This window comes from Indicator indicator, chromosome Z, assembly GCF_027791375.1.
Source record: "Indicator indicator isolate 239-I01 chromosome Z, UM_Iind_1.1, whole genome shotgun sequence".
Lineage (NCBI taxonomy): Eukaryota > Metazoa > Chordata > Aves > Piciformes > Indicatoridae > Indicator > Indicator indicator.
In genome coordinates, this window is record NC_072053.1 from 43,009,718 (window position 1) to 43,035,234 (window position 25,517).

The window sequence follows — 25,517 nt, forward strand, 5'->3', positions numbered from 1 at the left end:
TTACAGCTTTCTTGAACATATATATCTGTTTTGTGTGACCTTTCTGCAGTCAGTTGTTTGCCATTTTCCTTGCTTCTTCACCAATACACAGTTTCTTCCTTTCTTCAGTAAGCTGTAGGGGCCTCTTCTCCAGTTTGTGTAGGTGACAGGTTCTCCCCCATTCCACTCCCAGTGTCCAGGATTGATTTGGTCATTCAAGCCTGAAGGAAATCAGTAAAATCAAATCAGTAATTTTTATAGTTTCTGGAGCCTGATGCCAACAGACGAACATTTCTTTAAAAACGCATACTATATTGTGCTGAAAGAAAAAAATTAAGCTGGAAGAATACAAGTAAAATACAATTTAATATGTCATAAGACCATCTGAATCACAATTAGGGCCATCTGAATAAGGACAAATATACTCTTCTGCATTATTGCATATAAAATATTTTCTCGCTTTCCATCTATTACATGTCTGTCACCTCTCAGGTTTCTCTTTTGATACTTAAAATGCTAAGCAGAATGTTGTATTCAAGTCTGGGAAGAATTAAATTCCTTCAGACACCTGAAAATAAAATCCTGCAGATATTTGTTTATACTGTTGACATTAACAGTTGTAAAAATAATTAATTAATTCAACCTAAAACCTGTGTTAATTAATTCAACCTAAAACATGTGTTTTCTGTTAGCCTGTGATTTACTAAGACCAACATGAGTAGCATGACCTGTCTTCTCAGCTAGAAAAGACCAAGATCAGAAAACCAACATAATGGTCTTGTAGTCCTTATTATTATATGAGGAGTTTATTCCTCTTGGGTTAGCATAGTTGAATTCCTTTAAACATGACCTCAAACTAGCTGTAGTTTTTAAAGTTATAGCATAGCTAGTAAATGCAACTCAGAAAATTACTGAGTTGAAAATTACAATTCAAAATTGGACAAAAACCATTAAAATATGGTCAGTGTAGCATAAATAAGAAGGGTTAGAAGAAAGAAAAATTCCATGAGCTAAGGCAGTCATTCACAGAAAAGGATTAGGAGGTACAGAGAAGGCCCATATGAGTTCTGTCAATTTCTATTTAAATGAAAGGTACATAATAACAAATAGTTCAATCTAAAATGATGTGATTAAATTTCCTTTAGCTGATCATCATTCATAAGATTTCTGACACAGGATGACACCATAAGTTAGCAATGACATAAATATTTTCAGTTTTTTTAAAAAGATAAATTAGAGATAAAATAACAGCCAAAAAAAAAAAAAAAAAAACAGAAGAAAAGAAAAAAAAAAGGGGAGAGATAAACAAACCAGTACTAAAATGGGAGAAGTTTCCAGGCAAAATCAATCCAGCAATAGACAACATGATAAACTCTTCTCTTGGATTTATAAAATTAGCCAGGTAAGTTATAACTTTCAGTTTATGCCTGGCTCTAAAATAATAAAAGCAGCAGAAAGTCGAGGAAAAAGTTACATTTGAAAACTGCTGTGGCAGTTCCTGCTTTGCAAAGTGCATGGGAGCTGTAATCCTTCTAGAGTACAGGCAGATGATGTACTTGCCTATCCAAAAGGCCCTTCTCCCACTGAAGTCCCACAGCCACTGCATATGTTGTTCATTAGCCACGCTTGCTAGACTCCCAAGGTATCTAGGCTCAAGGATAAAGGACAGCGAAATTAGCATTCCACAGAGTGACAGACAGCTTCTGGCAACACCAACAAGAGGCACTGATTCTAGCATAAACATGTAAATCATGTTTCACAGGAAAACCACTACTTACTGGCATGAAAAAACAATTACATGAAGAAAAAATCTTACAATTATGGATCACTTGGAGGAGAATGAAAGTGCTAGTCTGATTTTTCTAACAGAAAAATTACATCAGCTAGGCAACTGAAAGAAATGTGTACAGGAAATACGTGCCTCATACTCACAAACTGTGTTTTAAACCACTGCCATAGTCATTGTTACACTCTATAATAAACTGTCTGCACTAGAATCCAAGACACTTAAAGATATAGCTTCACCCATTTTGTAGTAGAGCAGACTGTATCTTATTTAAATTGACAAAATTAAAGCTTTGAATAATACTGTTAAAATCTTAGCCATATTTCAAAACAGAACTAAGTGCATTAACAGATCTCAGGGTGCAAGCTCATCACCAAACCTGCCACCCAGTTAGAGACTCATGCCTGGAGCTCCATTCCTGGTTGCTGTTTTATATCTCTTCTAACTGTACTGATCTTGTGGATGCTATATAATGTCACACAGGCAAATTTTACACCAGGAGGAATTTAAAGTAGTAGCCCACAATTCTGCACAGTCCTTACTGCACAAACTCAGTACCATTACTTAATCTGGGCACAAAGAAGCATGGTGTGGAGCAAATTAATTGTAAAACTCATGGGTTGCTCTTGTTGCGAAGGTCTCCTGCATTATCCCTGCAGTCAACTAAAGCAGCAAGGGATTTTCCCTCTGCTTTGTATGGTGTGTCTGCCAAAGCCTGCAGGACAGCTGAGTGTTAGCAGTCTGTGTAATCATGGATGCCCTAGACCAAGCACCACACAGAAACATAGGTCCCTACAAGGGCTCTCTATGTTCAGGGGTCACCAGAGAAAAAAAATATGAAGGATCTTGTTGACGTGTGTATACTGTCCTCAGGTAGAGGTGTGGCAGGATGGCCTCAGAAACATTGATCATGACTTAACAAGTGGCAAACTGTTCCAGCATGAAGTGTTTAGCAGCTGTCTGGTTGGGGTCAGGATTATGTGAGATACAGGGGCACTCTGAGTGATAACAAATTAGGACTTTTTCCTCAACCCTAGTGCTTGAGAGAGACCTCACCACCATGAAAGGAAAGCACTGCAATAATTACATTATCTAATCTTTTCTCCTTAGGAGTGTTTTTCTAAGTACAGCTTGAGAAACTCACATGACCGAAGAGAGAAATGTTCTAATTATCACACCTAGTCAAAGGGAAATGAGAAAAATCCTAAAGGAACATACCCTTTACAATAATTACTAACTTGTAAACGAGACACAGGAAATGACAGGATAATACTATTTACAGAGTTATGTAAATCTAACACTTTGTAATTTGAATTATTTTAGCAAAGGGGTCTTTATGCCCTGTTGAAACAAAATAAAACACCATCACCTGATATCTATGCTAAATACGTCCAACTGAAATTATTCCTGTGTGCTTTAAAATTTTTGCTGCCAAGTCAAGAGCATCCATCATCTTAGAGCAGTTGCTCGAATTAAGGAAATATTTTGGGTAGCTTCAAGCAATATATTTGTAACAGCACAAAGATTTTACATTAAATTATCCAATATACTTAAAGAAGTTTTGTAAATTTAACTTCAGCAATAGCACACTTGACTAGGAATGAAGGTCTCTGCAGTATGGGAGGACCCTTAATTTGAACTGCTGTAGTAAATCTATGTACTGTATTGATGGTGAAGGTGGCAGAGTGATTGAGAGGCTTTGTTTATCACAGGCATTTATTTGATCACCTAAGGAGTAATCCTGATAACTTGAAATAGGTGTCTAGTGTTGCTTACAGTGCTCCATGGTATCCAAAACATTCAACTGAGGCTGGCAGACATGATTTAGGGTCTTCACTTCCAGAATGGCCATTGAAAGGCAGAGAAGATACGAAGAAACACTGGGGTCTTTAAAATTACACTAGGTACCTAAGTCACTAGTAGTCACATTAACCTAAATTAAACTATTCACTTGTAGAACTAGCACATCATTAGAAGAGAAGGCAGCAGGGTCCATCCTGCTTTGCACTAGGCAAAGCTGAGCTGTCATGAAGGATCTAACCTATTATTTTAGATGTGTTTCTGCCTATGTTTTCCAAGGACTGAGGCCATATGCTGCTAATATACAATCAAGAAACAAAGTAATACCCCCTGCCTTAAAAAGCTGGTGGTAACAGATCTGAAATCTGATCATATTTAAGCTCTTATTAAATATTCAGTTTCAAGAAGATGAGGGTATAATCTGACTAACAAAGCAAACGACACAACTGTGGACTCTGTCTATCCGTTGGAGAGTCCCTTCAGTGGCATCAGCGAAACCATCTGACATGTAAGTGAACCTTACTGCACCGACCCTTGGGAAGGACACATTCACATGGGATAAAAAAGAACTGTGACAATAAATCACCAAAATCACTGCTAAATCAGGCTGCTCTGGGATCACTCAGCCATAATGTCCCCCACATGCTTCTGTTTATGTTGCCAGGGGCCTCTTCATGCATACAACAAAACAAAGTTAGAGAAATGAGGTTTTTAACCACCCTTCTCTCCAGTGTGTTGGAGAAGTGTTGAAAATGGTGCAAGATTTTCACAGTAATTAGCTGAGATTTTTTTTCACCTACGCTATCTCCACAGCATACAGCAACTCGTGTCAAGGCAAGCACAGTTTGTGTCTGCTTCTGTCCCTGCACATGAAAACTGAAGAAAATATTGGTATGCCACCTTCAATAAATGGATGCGGTATACATCAAAGCCTAGGAGAAGTCTGGGTCAGTTTGCATAAACCCATGTACACATACTTTCATTCAGACAATTGCTTCCACAATAAATTGATAGCATTTCTTTGAACAAACACAATCACAGAACCATACAATACTAGGTTGGAAGAGACCCTAAGCATTGTCTGATCCATCATTTCTTGGTGAAAGCACCATGTAGACAAGATGGCCCAGCACCCTATCCACATGAATCTTAAGTGTCCCATGCTGGGGAAACCACCAATTCCCTTGGGAGATTTTTTAATGGATGATTGTTCTCATTGTGAAAAAATTCCCTCTTTTATCCAATAGGAATCTCCCCAGAAGTAACTTGTGCCCATCACCCACGTCTTTTCCATGTGATTTCTTGTAGAAAGGGAGTCTTCATCTTATTTGTAGCCACCGTTTAAATACTGGAACATGGTGGTAAGGTCTTTCCTAAGCCTTCTTTAGTCAGGGTTGAATAAACCAAATTCTCAACCTTTCCTCATAAGGCATTCTTCCAGGTCCTCTGATCATCTTTGTGGCCCTTCTCTAGACCTTCTCCAGCCTATACACGTCTTTTTTAATATAGATTTGTCTCGAGTCTATTGTCTCAGAAAAACAATGTTTTCTCTAAGAGGTTCTAGGAGGTTGATTAACTAGAGACTGTTACTAGAACAACTTTAGCAATGCATGTGCTTTTTTTCCCTGTTCATATAATAGAAAAAAATATAGCAAGAAAATTAAATAGGAGTTTAAAATAATGCTATTTTTGTAGTAATAAAAATTATTCTTATTTTTCCGTGAAGTTGACTGATTTACTGAAAGTCAATTCCAATTTTCCATTTAATGTCTAACGTTTGATATATTAAAAAACTGATGATTCACCTCCATGCTGATTGTATTTGACTGTTGGAAATATCAGCTATTTAGATGTAAAGAGTAGAAGTGTTAATAACAGAAATACCACAAGTGTTGGTTGTTGTGATGATTGCCAGCAGGGGAGATGGACAAAAACTCAAAGTAAAATTTATTAAATTATCTTCATGTACCACTTTTCAGTGTCTGTCTGGGGTCATACTTTTATAAATCAGTCCTAGATGAAAGCCAGGAGCACTCCATTTACCAGGATAAAGCTTTCTTTGGCTGTAGCACTCCACAAGGAAGGAGTCATCACTGTCCTAGGATTCATTTGCTTATGGATTCAATGATATGCCTTGACTTTTTGTGTAGGTGTTTTACACTGGCGATGATTTGCAATTATTTTCATTTACATTCACACTATACACTTCAGCAAGAAGTTACTGCCTACAAATATTATGAGTCACCATGAGTGCACTCTTTTAGGAAATAGGAAACACTTCCCAGTAGAATGACATAGGTTTCCAAGGGATCACTTGAATGTTGAAGCCTTTGGGGGAAAAAAAAAAAACAACAACAAAAAACCCACCACATAAAATATTCACAACTTACTGCTTTGTTTGAATAAATAACAAAAGAATACAGCTGATAGGAAAACATTCCAGGAGCTGAAATTTTAGGTAAACCAACTAATAGTGTGAAATTTGAGGCAAAATCACAAGAGCAGGTAGCATTTGCATTTTTAGTAAAGAGTAACTTCTTTCTGGTGGGAGGTATTAGAAGCAAGGCTTTCTTTCCATGTGTTACCAAGACAACTGAATCTGGTATAGTTGAGTAGAAGTAATCAAGGTTTATTTTACATGCTTGTGCACGTTTCATGTTTCCTGAATGTCCTTCAACCACTTATTTAATATATTCTGTTTCTTTCATCTCCAATCCTTCTCTGCTTTGATTATTATTTCATGGAGTAATGGAGAGGTCTGTTAAAACCTACCATGTTGTTCAGGCTGGTCTTCAACCTGGTACTCATAATTCAACACAAGGTACAGAACATGCATGATCCTCGGGCAAGCCCTATGTTACTGTGGCTAGCATTTCTTCTAGTCTAAGCTATCACTCCTAAAACCAAACTCACAAAGCAGGCCACCAAAGGGCAAGACTGGTGTTTTTTTTTTTTTATTATTTGTCTCATACATTGAGACAACTATTATTATTAACTGGCTTTTATTTATCCTTAAAAGTCAGAAATTTACTGTCAAATTTCATGTTAAAATTTCCAAGTAGTTACACAATCTGAGGAATTGCATCTTCAGAAAAATATGATGAGGCATACAAGAGGTGTCAACATACTGTTGCTATATCAAGCAAATGAAGGTAGAGCCAATAAAGTTACAGGTCACAGAAGATCAAAGACTGAGTCTTTGCTCTATTTCTGTTTTCCCAAATAAACTCTTCCTTTAGTAAAGCATCCTCACTGCAGGAGGACAGCTTTGGGAATTCATGTTGTGAATAAGGTAGCCTCACCACCTGAAACTTTGTGGCACAGAGCATTTCTGTCCTCCACTGGGTCTGATTCCCAGGGCTTGTTCTGTTTTTCAGGGAACTGTGCAGTACAATCCATGTGACACTTCTCTGTATGAAGAGCAGTACTCAGCTCAGGGCAACAGCAGTGCACAGCAAACACATTCACTTGGAGAAGTCTCTCACCGTTCTTTGCAAGCCTGAGCAGCAGCGTTCCAGCTGACCCTGTGATTCACTACCAGGAAGTAGCAGTTGCCCTCATGATGACTCCACCCAGACGGACATTTCTTCATGCCTACCTCCTAATATAAAAGAGGAAAGAGGCAAAACAAACTTGTGTTCACAGTGATCTTGGTCTGTGCACTAATAATCAGACTGAAGGCTGGAAGTGCTCCTCCAGAATTAAAATGAAAATCAGCTTTGGTCTGTCTGAATAAGCTACAGCATTGCTTAAAAGATGTAAAGAAATGAAAGCCTTGCAGAGAAGGGAATTTATAATGAGTGGCTTTGAAGTCAACAAGAGGTTTCAGTTCCAAAAATCACTTTAAGAGACCACATCAATTTGGACACCATTTGCTGTCTCTTGCAGCCCGTGTAGTGAATGGAGTGTAACAAAATTCAGCACCACATCTTCTGTGGTGGACGAGATGCATGTTTACAGAATGCCAAAGTGAGCTAATTTTACCAGCTCCCACTCAACCTCTCACAGACTTCATTCAGTGACTGTCCTACGTCCATATCCCCAGAAGTACCAAGACATAAGTGCTCATGTGGTTTGGTCCAGGAGCATTTCTGGGTGTAAGGAAGGAAGCCCAGACCTCATCATGCCTCTAGAAATCTTTTTTTGCCAGCAGCAAACCCAACTCTGGATAACTTTTTTATTCCTTGTACAAGTCAATAGTTGTTACAGGACTGAGAGTCACACTTATTGTAGACTTTCTGATCTGAGATACATGCTCATGGTGATATTTTTACCTTGCTTTGGGAATTCCATAATTTCCATATTATTCCATCACACTGAAATAACTTTTGAGTACTTTCTTCATAATGTAAAAGCCCCTTTAAATCTGGTGTACAGGCCTTTGGAAAAGAGTAAAAGTCCTGGAAAGAGAAATGTCATTTGAACATTTGAAGGAAAATAATTGCACTAAGCAAACAAGCTACATGAAACAGAGTAAGTAGGTCTTGTATTAAAACTTTATGCCATGCAAACTCTTCAAGGTCTGAGTTGTTATTTTATCTGTGTATTGGTTCAGCTGAGCTTTGGAGTGGGAGGGGTTAGGGTGGAGATCTCAGAGGTGTTAAATCATTTTGGAAAACAGCATGACTGAAAACAGATGGTGAAAAAGCCTGTGAAACAAAAGGTTTCATACCTGATGTTTTGACCTTGGTTCAGATGCCAGTTCTGCATTATCAGCTTGTGGGATTTCTGTCTTCCTAGAGGAGATGATATTTATCTGTGATTGTGCTTGGTTAATTGCAGACACTTGACCCTTCTTGTTTGCTTTAGCTGTTGAGGTGTCATCCTCTATTTGGAGTGATACCATCCCATGATACTTCATTTTACAATATCACACACAAAGACAACAGGGCAGGGAAAATAAAGTGTTAGCACATACAAGCAACTCTTAAATAAACTTAAAAAATAGGCAAACAACCAACCCAAAAAAATGTAATAGGTATCATTGCTAATCAAGGGAAAATGACACCAAAGAAAAAGAAAGATACTTAGAAAATTTTGGTCATAATGGATTCATAGAAGTGATAAACCTGTCAAAAATAAACCAAAACAGAATCTGAAAGAAATCATAGGAACATGTAAATAAAACTTAGAATACTCTTACTTTGAAAACCACATCAGTTCCATTCCTAAATACAGATGAAGGTTGAACCTGAAAAATGTAGAAGGGCAGAATGTGATGAGCCTGTTCACGCACTGCAGAAACAAAAAGACTGTGTGCAAGATTTAGTACAAGATCTAGGTTATAAATCATGCAGAACATATCTTGGGTTTAGTTCTTTCTCTTTCAAAATGGAAACCAATCACCTCTGAAAACAGGCATTAAAAATCATGCATTATATTTATGATGACAATAATAGAATGTTACTAAACTACCTAACTAAACCAATACAGGTTAAACAAGAAAATCAATGGACAAGTTCCAAGTAACTGTTCCCTGTGTAAGTTAACAGTATTTTCAGCTTTAAAACTTCAGGACCAGAGTCACAACTTCTACACATATCCCTGGCTGCAGTTACTTCTTTCTTCTAGCTGACCATAATTCAGCTGCATATTGGCTGAAGTTACTGAATGCATGTTTCCTCTCACAACTCTCTTTTTCTTCTTCTCTTGCATATATTTATCTTCAAAATTAGGATTTTTAATATTTTTTATTTTCCTTTTAGGATTTTTAAATAGCTTTCAGGTCTGACTAAGAGTAAACTCAGTTTGTGGTTATATTGCACAGTCAGATAGGATAACTACAAAAAATATCACCACTAAATGAACATATCATGTCAAATCAATCCATCACTGCACTACATAAGTATCTTACTATTCTGCCATTTCCAGTCAGTCTCAGCCTGGTCTTTGACCGATTTGCCAAGCTATGTTCCTGCTGCAACTCCCCTCTGTGCGTTTTCATGCCTTTGGAAGGAGACAGTGGGATCCCTTCCAAGAGAGCATTGCCAGGCCTGGAAGGTGATGAGGAGCCTGAGGACACTGGAAACAGCGTGGCCTTCCCCCTAAAGTTGTGCTTGCTTTGGCCAGAAGAATGGGAATAGCTGCACTGACCTGAAAGCATAAAAAATGGCAGATGGTCAGTTCTAACTGCATGGGCAGATACACAAACAGCTTGTCATTAAAACCTGGATGATTCTTTCACTTGATGTGATTGATTTGCTGTTTGTTCAGTTGTCCTGTTTGTGGAGTTTGCTGTGATCATGACTGCAACTGCTACCTATATATATGTATGTTTTTATACATAATGCATCTGGTCTACCTTCAGATCAAAATGTCAGCCAAAAGTGCCTCTTTTCATGCATAGGTTGGGGATTGGAGTGCTGTTTTTTGATCATGGACAAACAACTAACTTTAACTAATGTTGGTGCCCAAAAAATTTTCACTTCAGAAATCCAGGATGCTATTGTGCCTACAAAATGCTTGTGCTGATTAACTCCTGATTTACATTATGAATATTAAAGAGAAAAGAGATCTGGGTTCTGTATTTTTTTTTTTTTAATGAAGCCTAGTTCATTGCAACATACATTTAAAGTACTGTTTCAGTAAGGACCAGTAAAAAAACCCTCACTCTGCAGGTTTCAGAGGATTCAAGCTTGGGGAAGTGTGGCTGGAAAGCTGTCTAGCTGAAAGGGACTTGGGGGTTCTAATTGACAAGCTGCTCAATATGAGCAAGCAGTGTGCTGAGGTGGCCAAAAAAGCCAATGGTATCCTGGCTTGTACTAGAAATGCTGTGTCCAGCAGGAATAGGGAGGTGATTGTCCCCTTGTATTCAGTGCTGGTGAGGCCACACCTCGAGTACTGTGTTCAGTTTTGGGCACCTCAGTACAAGAGAGGTGTGGGGGTGCAGAGGAGGGCAATGAAACTGGTGAAGGGCCTAGAAAACAAATCTTACGAAGGTCAACTGCAGGAGCTGGGGATGTTTAGTTTGAAAAAAAGGAGGCTGAGGCAAGACCTCATTGCTCTCCACAACTATCTGAAAGGACATTGTGGAGAGGCTGGTGCTGGTCTCTTCTCACAGGTAATTAGTGATAGAGCAAGAGGGAATGGCCTCAAGATGCAACTGGGTAGTTTTAGACTGGACATTAGGAAATACTTTTTCACAGAAAGAGTGGTCAGGCATTGAAATGTGCTGCCCAGGCAGGTGTGTAAAGGTTGTTTGGATGTGGTGCTTGGGGATATGGTTTAGAGTTTGTAGAGTAGGGTTCTTGGTTGGACTTGATCTTTTCCAATCTGAGTATTTTTGTGAGTCTGTGATTCTGTAATTTAGTTGCTTTGGTAGTTATTTCTATTTTTCTGCAGTTGCTTTTTGTGGTGTGATTTTAGGCAAACCACATTTCATCACTCTAAAATATGCAGACATAAAAGCCTAAACTGTCACAACCACTGCTGTGTACTATAATGTCATGGACTGTGTTAAGTAATAGAAAATGTATTGCTAAGAGCTGGGTTTAATTGTTAGATTTTTGTGGGTTTTTTGAGAGGAAAATGATTTTTTTTTCAGAGGTGTATAAGGTCTCTCAAACTGTGGGGAAAAAAAAAAGGGGGGGGGGGGGGATTCTAATGGACCTAAAATAATTTTTTCCCACTTTAATAAGCGAGAACTGGCCTCATGTCGTCATGAGAAGTGGTTTCTTTCCTTGCACCTTTCTCATTTTGTACTTGCTGCTTTTTCCATGTTGTGTTTCCTAAAAGGATGCATATAACTATGTGAGTAACAGTTTTTCAAGTGTCAATCTTGTTTTCTCTAAAAAGAAATTAAGCATTTTGATCTGAAGGTGAGTATTAGGGACAACTCATGGCTGAAGATAAGTAGCTACTAAGCCAAGATTTTCCCATGTTCTTAATGATTAAGATTGAAAGATTGTACCTCCTTTCGAGTCCAAAATTTTCACTACAGCTTTTGTCCGGGTGCCAAGAACAGCATTCACAGGGGAGTTCAGAACTACTTCAAATACTTCATCACCTTCCTCTAATCCATCACAGGTAATTGCTATGTTCCATGTCTTGGTTGTCATTCCTAACAGAAATAAACATTTTAATTACTCTTTAAGTGCTTTTGAATTAAATGGAATGTCAAAGAAATATATTCATTAATATGTCTACAGCTAGAATGGAGTAGCTGGCATATGTGGTTGTACTACCAACTGACTAGACTCCAGCTGCTCTCCCAAAAAGCATTAAGTTGAAATTTGTTCCTGGACAATGATGATTCAGTTCAAGTGCACACACTGTAAAAGCTGCTGTAGAGGTGCAAAATGACATTACAGTGTACAGATCTAGGACTTCCCTTGCAGTTGTCAAGAGAAATTTTTTTATTATGCGTTTTATCTTGAAAACTATCTTGAACAGTTTTAAAAATACCTGTAAATGAATCATACTATGTTAGACTGAAGTGCAAAATTTTAGGCAGACTTTATGCTTGAAGACAAAATTTTTGCTTGGCTGCTTACCTTAACTGGGTAACTTCAGGCTTGCATTATGGGAATGAGAAAAGATCATTCAGAAATAAAGTACTAAGATGATTATTACCAGAAAGGCTACAAAGTTTGTTCAGGAAAAGACAGGGGCAGCAGGACAGAAACATATATCGACATACACATTGCTGTCAACAAAATCAGTGCTGACATTTGCAGTGAACACAAAGATACATGTGCAACATTGTCAAAGAAAATCTGTACATCCTTATGACACCTTATGACCTCTGTTTCCTTGTGCGTTTCCAGTATGAGTCCCTCTAGCTAAGAGGTGGTGTCAGTACAAACAGATCCATAAACCTGGATAGGATCTTCTTCTGCTGCGTTATATTACAATTGATTGAGTGCAGTCTACTATGCCAATCAGTCCAACTGAGTAGCATAGCTGAGGTTTGGTTTTGAAACAAACCTGTCAGCCTTACTAAATAATTTATAAATAAGACTAATTAATAAGTAACAAATATCTTGAATGTAGAACTAAGAAACTGATAGTTTGAGTGTAAAAACTTGGAATTTTAGCCTAAGTGAAGGCTGACCCAAAAAAAGACTGTGAGGGAGCTCAGATGGCTTAACTGAGAAGGTAATCAGAAAAGGGGAACACTGTACATCTCTCCTGTCTGTGTTCAGAGACAATTTTCATATGAATTACCACTGCAGACAGAAAGGATAGCAGTAACTCCAAAGTGTCTCATGCTTGGAGAACCTACATGAACCAGCAAAAAAGGAAAATTCTAGTGAAGCACTTCTTACACTAATCTCTCAGATCTTTCTTCCATCTTCAAATTTAAAACTAAAAAATAAAAAGCTTAAGCCCTAAAGTAAAAATCCCCAGACTTTGGCTGAACTCACCTAACATGTTCAGCATATCTGCTTTTCAAATGCAGGTAAGCATTTGGATTAATTTTTACCATCAAATACAGGGCACTTATTTCAGCCCTTCACAGATCATCTATTTTGTCTGCTCTGTAGTCACCATGACTTTCAGCCACTGAAATCTTACTGCTGGCAGTCTCAGAATAATCTCTGCTGGCATATCAGGCAACACCATGGGAGGCCTATGTGGACCCCATTTTCTAAACTCATAAATCCCAACTGTGGCAACGGGATGTGTTAAAAAAAAATCAGATTTGCACATGCATAGGAAATTATTATGACAGCAAATAGATTTTCATTACTAAATATTATATTTATATGGATAAACACACACAAGTTTTTCAGGTGAAGCTGAATTTCTGAATGGTACATAGTTAAAATTTCTCCTGGACTGTTTCTTCCCTAGACCTAGGAAGATAATAAAAGCACAATAATAATAAATTATACAGAACATAGGAAACAATTTTTTAGTATCTTCAGTATTCATTTTCACTGTTGAGTCTTCCCCAGGAAAAAAAAAGTCAGACTCCTTTTGATAATACAGTCACTACCATTTCATGACATTTACAGCATCGGTCAAGGTCAGAGTGCTCTTATGATTATAGTGCAAGCAGAGATGAGGTTTAACAATTTTCAGGTTATTTTGCACCTTTCTGGTCATGAATGCATTGCATAGCTTAAATTACATTCATTTGTTTCTAAATTTGTCCAGCACCCTGGGCTTTACCTCTTATGCCTTAAATCTTTAATTTACCTCACAGCTCAGTTTAGGGCAAGTCCCCCCCAGCCTAGCTATAGGGAGATTAGGAGACATCATTTCCTCATTTCTGATATTTTAACTGATGTAGGGGACCATATGCCATCTCACCCTAAGTAATAAGGATGCTAATTCACAAAGGAAACCCACTGCACTTCCAGAAAAATGAGGCCAAGGTTGTAATTCTATTCAGCTCTTCTAGCTACAGGTACATAATAGGTTTCACTGTCAAAAATGAGAGTTTACAATTTCAAAATCAGTGAATTAATTTAAAAGTTATTCAATGTGCTGGTTCATACCTGGGTCAAACTGAACAAGCTTGGAGGGAGTCACTGTAAAGTCCTTCCCCAGAACAGCAGATATTTCATTGACCTAACAAGAAATCAAACAGTAAATGCCATGCTGTGATCTATTTTACCAAATCACTGCATTCTGTTGCATGCTGAAGCTACTGTGTGCCTCTCCATGAAGTCTCTAAAATATATTTCAACCCATACACATGCTTAGTCTGAAGGAAAAAAAAAAAAAAAGGATAAATGTCTAAAGAACTAATCTTGTGATATGCAACTGTTATTCTGTCCTTGCTCATTCTTTCAAATTCATAATAAAAGAGTTTTTAATATGTTGCCTTCTCCACTCTCAAACTGCAACATGAGAGCCTCAGACACCACTACTGTTTGCCATCCCTGGGGACTCAGCCATATGTGGCTCCTGTGAAAGTGCATCATAGCATCCCAGAAGACCAGCAGCAGTATGGTCATGCTTACCTATTCAGCCCTTTGTGAGGCCTTGGAAGAAACATTTGCGTATAGATTTGTGTCAGTCCCAAAGTCTTGCTGAGATAGTCATGAACATACCTAATTATAGGCACTCCAGCCACTACCTGAATTTTCCTAGGAGAATGGCACAGAACACCAGTTTCCATGCTGCATTCTTGATGCTGTGATCAGTTTTACTGGTATTTTTAGTCAAGTGACAATCAGAATATTGCCTGTGGAGTCTGTGAAGGATTGGGCAGGATGGCCCCTGGTGAAGTCAATTTCCACTGACTTACACAGAAGAAAAATCAAAATTATGTTTCAAGTTATGGATATAATCCTGAGAAACTGCAAAGGAACTTTTAGTATTTTCCCAGCTGGTAAAACTCCAGAATTTCCATTTTACAAGGGAAGATAACATTTATGAAGGCAAGCTTCACAAAACACATTTTACAAAATCATAACCTGAATCATCAGTCTAATTTTTTAAAACTATAAGACAGACACTATTGCTGAAGACATAAGGGAGCTTTTTTTGTAGGATGACAGTGACAGTATAAATGGGGGCAGCTAACATGGCTGTGGAGTTGAAGCTTCTCGGCTCATCCAGCCTGAGCAAGAAAACGAAGTCTCAAAGATCCTGGTTGCCTGAAGCTTGGACTGTGTGGCTTTTGTGCATAGTGCCTGAGGAAACTGCCTGCTCTGTCTCCAGAGGTCATCAAAACTACAACACTGCTCAAACATTCTAGTTTCAGTTAATGAACATTGATACTTAGAATGTTTTGTCAGAAACTTTTCAACCATCTGTATTAGCAAGGATGATGTCCTGGCAGTCTGGTTTTTGGAATTACACAGCCTATTTGTTGAGATACATTCTAAGTCTGAGGAAGAAATTACCGAGCTCCACTAATGATTAAGTTTCTCCTTAGAGGCTTGACTTTTAGCTTTACCTCCACAGTGACAAAGGCAGACTCTGCAGAGTGTCCTGCCCTGATGATGTTCAGAGACACCGTTCCCATGCTCTCACACACTTCGTATTCAGACTGTTGCATTTCAATCCGAGACCACTGGAGCTCCAGCCTGCGGGACAGGAGAGAAAGCTTCAGTAAAGCAAAGCCACCTCCCCTGCTGACACCACCCCTGCTGTTCTGAGGTCAGTGATGAGACGTTTCTTTCACGACTGCTGATTTAACCAGTACACATACTGAGTCTTTGTTTCCAAATCAACACAGCTGTGTGATTTCACTGAAGAGGGAGAGGTGCTTGATACATCTGCCAGTCAGCCCTGGTATACACCAAACCATGCCTGAACCAGGGGAGTTCTGCAGAAACTTTGAGAAGAGTTTATCTATAATACCAAAATGACCAAGACAACCTATTACTGCTTCATCCTGGCTCACTTTAACTCTGTAGTTTTCATCTCACTTTCCAGTATTTTCTCTTTAATAATATCCTGCTTTCTTACCAACTTCCTTCATCTGCCCTCCAACTCTTCTCCTCACCGCATGCTCCAGGGCTTCACCACCTCTCTGCAGCCGCCTGCTCCACGCTCCTTACTTTAATACGCTTGCGTATTTCTCTTTTTTTTAGCTACAGAAGTGGCAGAGTCCAGGTATCTTATACACTGAATTTCAGAATTGTTTATAGGGAATGTGACCAAATCTCAGAGAACTGCATGCTGCACAGGGTAGCCAATAAAGATCTCATGTTTTTTAAGGCTGTGATAAAAATTACTGAGTGTCATAGAAAATGAAAAAGAGTGTAAAGAAAGAAAATGAGCTGTCCTACTTAAGAAACAAATCGAACTTTTCTAAAATAAACTTATAGACCTTTCAGGGTTGACTACCTCTAACACCAGTGGAAGTTTCTTCCTGTCCTCCTATATCCTCTGATGCTCGTTTTGTGGGCAACTAATTTAGAAGCTGATTTGCTTTATTTTTGCCAAATAGTCCAGCAGCATTCAGTTAAAAACTGGGATGCAAATCAAACTTGTATTTTGAACAAGTGACTATCAGGTGATAATAAAAAAAAAAATCAAACCCTCACAAGCTTCTATTAAAAATACTACTTTTTCTTAGAAATCAAATTCCCCCTTTTCTGAGGTCCAGTGGAACTAACAGATAAATTCTATTTCTCTGAAACTCCTGTTTTCCATACAAAAAATGTGTTCTCTTTCCTCTGTTTGTAGAGCTATATTATGTGTTGCTATTTATATAAAAGAAGCCACACTTTCCCATGAGGAGTGGCAGCATTTTAATGGAGTATCTTTGATCCAGTACAGTGCAGCTGGGAAGCATTCAGGGGACATCTCTTTGTGCATGGGGACATCTTTTGGCACAGTGCATAACTGCTGAAACCTGTATCTGGCTCTGCTCAGTGCCTATCCCCTCTGCATTATGTAGAGCACTGCTCTGCAGAGCCAGCTCTTGAAGCCACCTTGACATTCTTTTTCCCTCACCATGAGACCTGCTATATCCATAACCAGTTTAGTATTAGCTATTTTCCTCATTTGCTCGTGGTTAAATAAATTGGTTGAACACTCAGGTCTGTTTTCAGAAATAAAGATAATTGTTGCCCCTGCTGCAGAGCTGCTTGCACTTCTGGCCTTTCTCATCAATGCACAGTTCAGATGATGGCCCAGTCTATCAGTATGTAGCCCAGATAGCTCAGTACACAACACTTATATATGTCACAAGGAAACTTCGATAATATGCCTAATATAAGTTTTGGCAGGGGATGGTCTCCACCTTATTTCAGTGCTCATTTGTAGAAACATAGTTCCTATGGCTTTTACTGCTACTTCATCATTATCTCAAGTTTGTGAAAAAAATTTTCAGCATGGTGTTTAGTGACCTCCAGCTGCTGGACCATCAGCCCTGTACTTCAACACCCAGAATGTCAGATTCCCAAATGCCCAACTGCCAGTTAGAGAAAATTCCATTAAGTTTTTCTCTGAGTCCCTGAAGGCCTATGAGAACTGGGCTGAAGTCTAACCTGTAGCTCGCCCTTTGTATGTTATCCCCTGAGGGGAGAAAAAAAATCTCTGTCTTCAACAAAAGAAACAGCAGTTTGAATTACAGTTGTGTTCACATCTCTATGGCTTGACGCTCAGCACAGGTTTATTTGCCCTTGGGCACGGAGCTCACAATGCACTGCAGCAGAGCTACCTTTGGGGCATCGCAGCATTTCCACTGGCATCTGTGACCTGAAACTCCAAGTTGTCCGAGTTCACTTCCTGCAATGGATTGATGACATAAAGTATGATTTTGTTGTTTAAATCCTTCTGGCTAAATGTTTCCTGAATAAGTCCACCTGGGAAGGAAGAGAAGCATTCAGGTAGATAAAAAAAAATCTTAGTAAGAACTGCCTATAGATTGTTTGAAATGTTTGTTTTGTTGAACATTTAGAAAATTTGGACTTGCAGAAACTTGGGTTTATAGCTAAACAGCCATATCTCAGCTCATTATAAGCCCAGCCCAGTTTCTCGACATGTTTATCAAGTTCAATTTTTTTTTTCTCTTGACAGAAACAAAAAACAGTTTCTCAATGGCAGCTATTAACAATTGTCTCAAAGTTTTGGGGGATTCATAATGAACATGAGACTCAAATTTTAGTGTAAAAGCTTTCTTACTACATTCACACCTTGCCCAAAGTTTGCTAAGAAATGTTGGTTTCCTCTTACAAGCAAATATTCATAGGGTAGGTTTTGGAATCTGGGATAGTTTTTCCCAAAATACAGAGATTATAGAAGACTGCACCTGTTGTTACATTTTCCAGGTAGCCATAATGAGGACCTTGTAAAATCTTAAAAATTATTTTGTCATCTTCTGTATTGGGGTCAGATGTCTTCAGAGACCTGGCAGTAATGTAAATCCCATAATTGCCATTCCTCAGCAATTCCACATCAGAAAAGCAATGGAGATGAATAATTTTTGGTGCCATTTTTTCCAAACGATCCACCTAAATCAAAGTTAGACAAATGTATAGTCACATTACAGCATCAGGGTACTCTCTGTCCTACTTTTGCCCAAAGCACAGTAGCCTGCTCAAGGTAGTAATAACCACTTTGACTCACAGTCTGCTCCAGAAAAAAATCTGATCTCCAGTTAAATATTGCTTCCCATGAGAGGTTTCCAGGCCCAGACTGCTCAGCTGCTTGTTGCAAGTAGCAGTATACAGCACACTGAGTAGGGCAACACAAATTCTGAGCACCCCCATCATGATATCCACCACCTCCTCCCCCCGTAGTCCTTCTCTTTTTATCTTTTTTTTTTTTCTTGTAGGAAATAAAAATTCCAGTAAAGTGTTACAATAGTAACCATATAAACCTAAGGATTATGACAATCACAGTTGTGGACCTGGCCAATATTTCTCCTCAAATCTGTGCTGTCCTTCACAACTTCCAATGACTTGTCTAGCACTCCACAACAGTCGTTGCTGTTGCCCATATCTATCTTTTGCTGAAATGACAATTCTCGCTCATCATGGAACTTCAAACTTGGTCATTGGAATAGGTTAGAAGCCTCTTCACTAGTATCAATATTTTGAAACATACAGAATTTTAACACAAAAAGCAAACGGCCTGCTCTGCGTATTGAAACATGCCTGATAGACCATTACAGTAAGTGACAGCAAAGGCATCTGAGCCTATGTCACAATGAGAAGAACTTGAAAATCAGAGAAATGGGAAGTGAAGAGCAAGGAAGGAAGAAGCAGAGTTGTATCTTACAAAGGCTCTCAGTAGGAAGGCAAGTTGTCTATTTGTGGGAGCGAAGTGGCTGTAATTCAAGATTATTATGACATGAAGATCAACAGTCATCCTACTATCTCTCACACGCAAATCAATGGGGCGGGTACCCAGTGGGAAAGCAGAGCACAAGAAAGTTCATTCCTTCCCATGGGTGGGCTCAACTTTAGGGTATATTTGCTTCTATTTATGTAAGCAGTTATGGCTTTCTTCTCTTAAATATAGTCTCGTTCTTTGCACTGTGTAAAATCCAGTGCCTGAGTAATGTGTTATGGCAGATAGTTAATGCTCCAGGTTAATTATTCATAGAGCACAGAAAGCAAATATTTTAGATTATAAATACCTTAATTAAATCATAGACTGCAGCAGTTACCATTTCTCATTAAAATTACTACATTTCCCACCTTATCATGGTATGTGTCTCTTTTAAGCAAGCCTGTTGTCACACTTGCCTGAATGGTGAATGCTACTGGCTGGATCTGCACCCTCCCATTCACGATGAAGCCTTGATTCATCCGATCTGTTGCAACGAATGTAAATCTGTCAGTCTGGGAACTCCCACCTCGGTGCTTGTATGCAACATTCCTGTTGTCCACGTCTTGCTGGGTGAAATTGTACTGCAGTAGGACAGCCCCTTGATAATAGAGATGACCATACTGGGGAAACTGAGCCAAGAGGAAGGTAAGATTTTCTTTGGCAGTGTCTGGATCTGAAAGCTGCAGGACATCAGGAGAAAGAAGTACCATAGCACCTTCCACTAATCTTAACCCCATGTTCCTAGATAATGTGGGCAAAGCCTGGTCAACTGCCTCGAAGAAGATCATGAATGTCCCATGCTTAGTCCTCAGTCCATTGCTGATGATGAATCTGCCAAAGAGAGGCAAGGTAGTCTTCAATATGTGTTCTTGAATCACCATGTAGTGAAATGAAATGATACTATGCACCTTTACTACAGGACTTGCCTGTGCTCATACTGTGAAAGTACTAGGGCTGGTGTGAGCTCAAAAGCAGACTATGAGTGGAGTGGATGTATAATTCAAAAGCATGAAAGCTGATGACCAGGTATAAGGCAAAATTTAGAATGCGTCTGCAGGAATCTGAGTATAAGCCAGAGGAATGACTTTGAGGATGTACCCTTCAGAATGCAAGTGACCTTCAGTAGGTCATAAAGTAGCTTACTGTGTAACACAGACTGTCCACCTAAAACTCTTTGCTGCCTTCACCAATGCTGGATGGTTAGGGTTTGATCAACTTGTTTCATGGCATTGTTCCATGAAACAGATGGCAATGAGCATAAGCAGACCTGGGACTATATAGCAGTTAGAAATATGTTTACTGAGGATGGTATTCCCAGCTGGGAACCTAGAGACATCTGTCTGCACTGACCTAATGCTATTGTGCCAGTGGTAAAAGGGTTATACTTTAGTGATCTAGCTGAAATCAAATACAGAACTAGAATGATAATGATAAATACTATGTGAAGGAAGAAAATAAGGCAAAACATGTTCAGCCAAGACCTTAACCATCTCTCAAAAAGTCTGGAGGATTGTGGCAAAAGTAAGTTTCCTCTGGTTCTTTTGATAGCTATAAAATCATTTCGGTGATGTTTCAACAATATTTTCAGTGAAAGATTTAGATCATTTCAGTTCAATGAAACTGAAGAGTCATCCAATCTTCTACAGAATACCAGATTTATTTTTTTTTTATACATCAGTCTGAAATTTATGATGCAAATGTTGTACACTGCTTCATTTCACAGGTGATGAATCTGCCTGTGGCCAAAAGATCCTTTTTTTCTACATTTTAGGAGATTTGGGTTGTTTATTTCTGGTTTATGTCTGCTTCATCTTTTCCTTAGGAATGGAGAGCAGCCAATATTCTCCTCACTCTACTAAAATTTAGGGGACAACTCTCAGGCACAGTTAGGAGGACATGTTGCATGGTTTGATTTCACCATTACCAACATGTCATGCTTTCTGCAGTTTGATGGCAACAGAGTTGGCTGTAGGACCCACCATCTGTCATGGCATTTAAAAGATAAAAATGGAATCATAAATAGTGCCAGCTCATTACAAAATTGAGCCAGCATGTCAAAATGGAGGGCATTAGTATGTTCTTTTAGTATCCTGCTGCCAGCATCTGATGTCAAGTTGCTAATCACTTGCAATCATCTGTCCAAACAAACACTGCCAAATCTTTCTTCAGGCCAGCAGCAGCAAACAATACAGACAAATTTATGTCTGAAGGAAATACTTCAGTGGAAAGTAAGAATTTGAACAGTTAATCCCCTCTCATAATTACCCATATAATTAATGTAACCATTCCTTGTTTAAATAATAATAATATTCTGCCACAATATCTATATGGATACCAAAAACCAAATTAATTTCCAAATGATAACATCAAGGAACACCAATTACTGTTTTCAAATATGTTATTGACTATCAATATTTATTGAAGCATCATAACCCTACTTTTACAAGGTTCACTTTCTAGTTTGGTTCTTAGCCATTGGCCTAAACAGAAGACATTTGGTTTATCCACATGCACAGTTTCTCTAGAATCATTTGGTCTGCTTTCATACTGTGGCACAGAATACTGAGGAACTCCTATAATATCCAGCCTAGGGCTGACATGACTACAAGCTTCTACTTGTCTAAGCTGCTTCTAGTTTTGGTCACACTGAGAAATCTACACCCAGAGAATGTTCACTTTTCCTGGTACAACTACAAGTGGCCCAGACAAAACTAGAATCTCCACCACATTTAATGTAGTGGAAGGGAAAGTTTAAAATGTCTCAGCTGAGGAAAGTGCCACAATAACTTCTAGCTTAACTTTAGATATAATGTCACTTGACCTGCCCTGGTGTCACAGAGCATTTTATTTGATACCTCCATGTACCACTGTCTTGACTTTCACAGAATCACAGAATGCTAGGGATTGGAAGGGACCTTGAAAGATCACCTAATGCAACCTTCAGCCAGAGCAGAATTACCTAGAATAGGTCACACAGGACTGCATCCTAGGTGGGTTTTCAGTGTCCCAAGGGAAGGAGACTCCACCATCTCTCTGGGCATACTGTTCCAGTGTTCTGTTCTCGCACAGTGAAAAAAGTTTTTTCTTATGTTTATATGGAATCTCCTGTGCTCCATCTTGCAGCCGTTGCCCCTTGTCCTGACATTGGACATCACTGAGGAGAGCCTGACTTCATCCTCCTGACACTCACCCTTTACATATTTATAAACATTAATGAAGTCATCTCTCAGTCTCCTCTTTTCCAAGCTAGAGACCCACTTCTCTCAGCCTCTCCTTATAAAGGAGATGTTCCACTCCCTTAATCATCTTTGTGGCTCTGTGCTGGACTCTTTCAAGCAGTTCCCTATCTTTTTTCAACAGGGGTCCCCAGAACTGGACACAATATTCCAGATGTAGCCTCACCAAAGTAGAGTAGAAGACAAAGAGAATGTCTCTAGACCTACTAACCACAACCCTTCTAGTACACCCCAGAATGGCATTGGCCTTCTTGGCCACAAGAGCACATTGCTGGCTCATGGTCATTCTTCTGTCCATCAGGACATGGGTTTGTTCTTTCCCAGATGCAAGACTCTACACTTGCCCTTGCTGAATTTAACTAAATATATCCCCACATAACTCTCCCACCTGTCCAGGTCCTACTGAATGGCAGAACAACCTTCAGGTGTGTCAGCCACTCCTCCCAGTTTTTTGTCATCAGCAAACTTGCTGAAGGTGCTGTCTGTTCCTTCATCCAGGTGGTTGATGAATATATTGAACAGTACTGGTCTCAGCACTGACCCCTGAGGGACTGCCCTGGATACAGGCCTCCAACTAGACTCCATCCCATTGAGCACAACTCTCTGACTTCTTTCCTTCAACCAGTTCTCAATCCACCTCACTACCTGATCGTCCAGACCACGCTTCCTCAGTTTAGCAGCAAGAATGCTGTGGGAGACAGCGTCAGAATCTTTCCTGAGATGAAGATAAATCACATCCACTGCTACACCATCATCTGTCCACCTGGTTACGTCCTCGTGAAAGGCTGTCAGGTTGGTCAAACGTGACTTCCCCTTGGTAAGACCATGTTGATAGCTCCTAATGACCCTCTTATCCTTGATATGCCCAGAGACAGCACCAAGAGTAAGTTGTTCCATCACCTTTCCAGGGATGGAGGTAAGGCTGACCTGTTACCTGGTTCCTCCTCCTTGTGCTTTTTGAAGACTGGAGTGACATTTTCTTTCCTCCACTCCTCAGGCACCTCTCCTGTTCCCCATGACTCACCAAAGTTGAAGGAGAGTGGCCTAGCAATGGAGTGTGGCCTAGCAATGACTTCCACCAGCTCCCTCAGCACCTGTGGGTGCATCCCATCAGGACCCATTGATCTATGGATGCCCAGATAGCTTAACTAATCCCTAACCTAGTCCTCATCAACCAAGGCAAACTCCTCCTTTATCCTGACTTGTTCTAAGGCCTCTCAAACAGAATAATGTTACATACTCTTTAACCTTCTTCATGCATCATAGAAAATGCCATCTATCTGTACATAAAAGAGTGTATAAAGATGTATTTTCTGAATTGAAGCTCTTAAGAGCCGAACCCTTAATTTTTCTTAATCATAAACAAAGCAACAACAAAAAAAAGCTTTTATTTTTGTGTGGAAAAGCGGAATTCACTTTCTGTCAAAAGCTGTTCTCAGAAGAAATTGCCAATTCTAGCAAGTAGTGTTCTTCCTTTAGAAACCTTTCCCTTATCTCTGAGGTTTGTGGGGATTTCCTGATTTTGCTGTCATTTACAAAACCATCCTGGAGACTTTAACCAACAATACACCTACTTTGTCTTTACCTGATGATAATTCACTACATCATTCAGCTCTATAAGCAGGGGAGGCAGTTCATTTAAGGGCAAAAGAAGGACGTCTTCACCTTAGGAGTGCACCTAGTCTAAGCTGGTTAAAGAAGTTTCAGACGCATGTGAAGGTAAACTTGAATATCATTAAGCTGCTAAACTGCACCGATAGGTAACCAGGTTTACCCCCAAAATCCAGGTGTCTACATAAATTTTTGAGCTATTGTAATGTCAGAATAGATAAGTAGGCTGGTTTTTGGTGTGTTCAGGAACTACTTATGGATTCAAAAATCCTGTAATTGAATGAATATAATAAATAAGACTACAAAAGAAAGCAGTTATTTAATACCTGGATAAACTACACATCCGTCTGCAGCAAGAAACCAAAGGAAGATTCTGTAAAGTAGTTTTTATAATTTGTGCTCCAGTTAAACCTTAACAGCTATGTATGTTTGGGTGCTGTAATTAACCTAGTACCATTAAGTGAATGGACTTCTGGCTACAGTTTCAGCATCAGTTAGAAAAAGTATTTGTTACCAAAGCAGTCACAGTCATGTATTATAGTAGGAATACCTGTTAATATACAAATATAGAGAATTCCCACAGACCTTCCACCTCTTTTTAATATTTTGTTTAGGGTTTTTTTTATTTGTTTTATGCTGTGGTTTTGGCCTGGGTTTTTTGTTTTGTTCTGTTTTGTTCTGTTTTGTTGTTGTTGGTTGGTTGGTGTTTAAATTCCCAGTGAAAAGGGGAAGAAAAGGGAAAAGTTTAGGGGGTTGGGGTGTTATACCTTACCTGAATGTGTCTTCAGGAATGATTGCCTTTGTGTTGTGAACATAACAGACTATCTTTCTTGCTACATCCATTTGACTGAAGGTTGTAATGGGGGTGCCAGGATAGCTGACATACTCTATTTGTCCATACAGGGGAGGAGAGGTTATCACATACAGGAGCTCTTCAGGTTTGTCAGTACCATCAAGTGCAAGGAGGACATCAGTTGTAATGTAGCCTTGTCCCCCTTTCAGTACTTTAAGGGGTTTTGTGAAAACAGCAATGTCTCCTGCAGGATAGTTAAAACAACACTAAAATAGCTATTTTGAATTGTTAAGTTGATCTTATGCATTATTTAGCCACATGCAAGTCACCAGTAGTAGAAAAAAATCATAGGACCATAGGACTGTAAAGAAATTCATGCTGGGAGGGATTTTAGGATGTTTTCTAGTCTAACCTTCTGCTCAAAGCAGGGCCAACCATGGAATTAGCCCAGGTTGCACAGGGCTTTATCCCATCAGGGCTTTAAAAACTGCCGAGGATGGAGACAGCACAACCTCTATGAACCCTTGATCCAATTTTGCAATCTGCAGGGAGACTTGTCCAGGGCATATATAGTGCTTAGGGAAGGATCACAACAAATACTCAGATCAGTTTTGTTTCAGAAAGC

At 39.2% G+C, this 25,517-nt stretch overlaps 1 protein-coding gene across 3 annotated transcripts in view; it reads right to left on the reverse strand.

The window, feature by feature from the left end:
* Nucleotides 1–25,517, reverse strand: part of FREM1 (FRAS1 related extracellular matrix 1) — a 63,643-nt gene continuing 38,126 nt past the window's right edge. For 2 of the 3 annotated variants that reach the window (XM_054397792.1, XM_054397791.1), the window contains exons 23-36: nucleotides 24,872–25,136; nucleotides 19,669–20,083; nucleotides 18,228–18,429; nucleotides 17,637–17,781; nucleotides 15,420–15,549; nucleotides 14,011–14,083; nucleotides 11,475–11,624; nucleotides 9,420–9,658; nucleotides 8,709–8,756; nucleotides 8,238–8,420; nucleotides 7,840–7,965; nucleotides 7,051–7,166; nucleotides 1,540–1,625; nucleotides 1–200 (exon numbers count right to left, since the gene is read on the reverse strand). In XM_054397792.1, the coding sequence (XP_054253767.1) occupies nucleotides 1–200; nucleotides 1,540–1,625; nucleotides 7,051–7,166; nucleotides 7,840–7,965; nucleotides 8,238–8,420; nucleotides 8,709–8,756; nucleotides 9,420–9,658; nucleotides 11,475–11,624; nucleotides 14,011–14,083; nucleotides 15,420–15,549; nucleotides 17,637–17,781; nucleotides 18,228–18,429; nucleotides 19,669–20,083; nucleotides 24,872–25,136 (2,378 nt within the window). Of the gene's footprint in view, nucleotides 201–1,539; nucleotides 1,626–7,050; nucleotides 7,167–7,839; nucleotides 7,966–8,237; nucleotides 8,421–8,708; nucleotides 8,757–9,419; nucleotides 9,659–11,474; nucleotides 11,625–14,010; nucleotides 14,084–15,419; nucleotides 15,550–17,636; nucleotides 17,782–18,227; nucleotides 18,430–19,620; nucleotides 20,084–24,871; nucleotides 25,137–25,517 lie in introns of all 3 variants that reach the window. The other variant, XM_054397790.1, reaches the window with a different exon arrangement.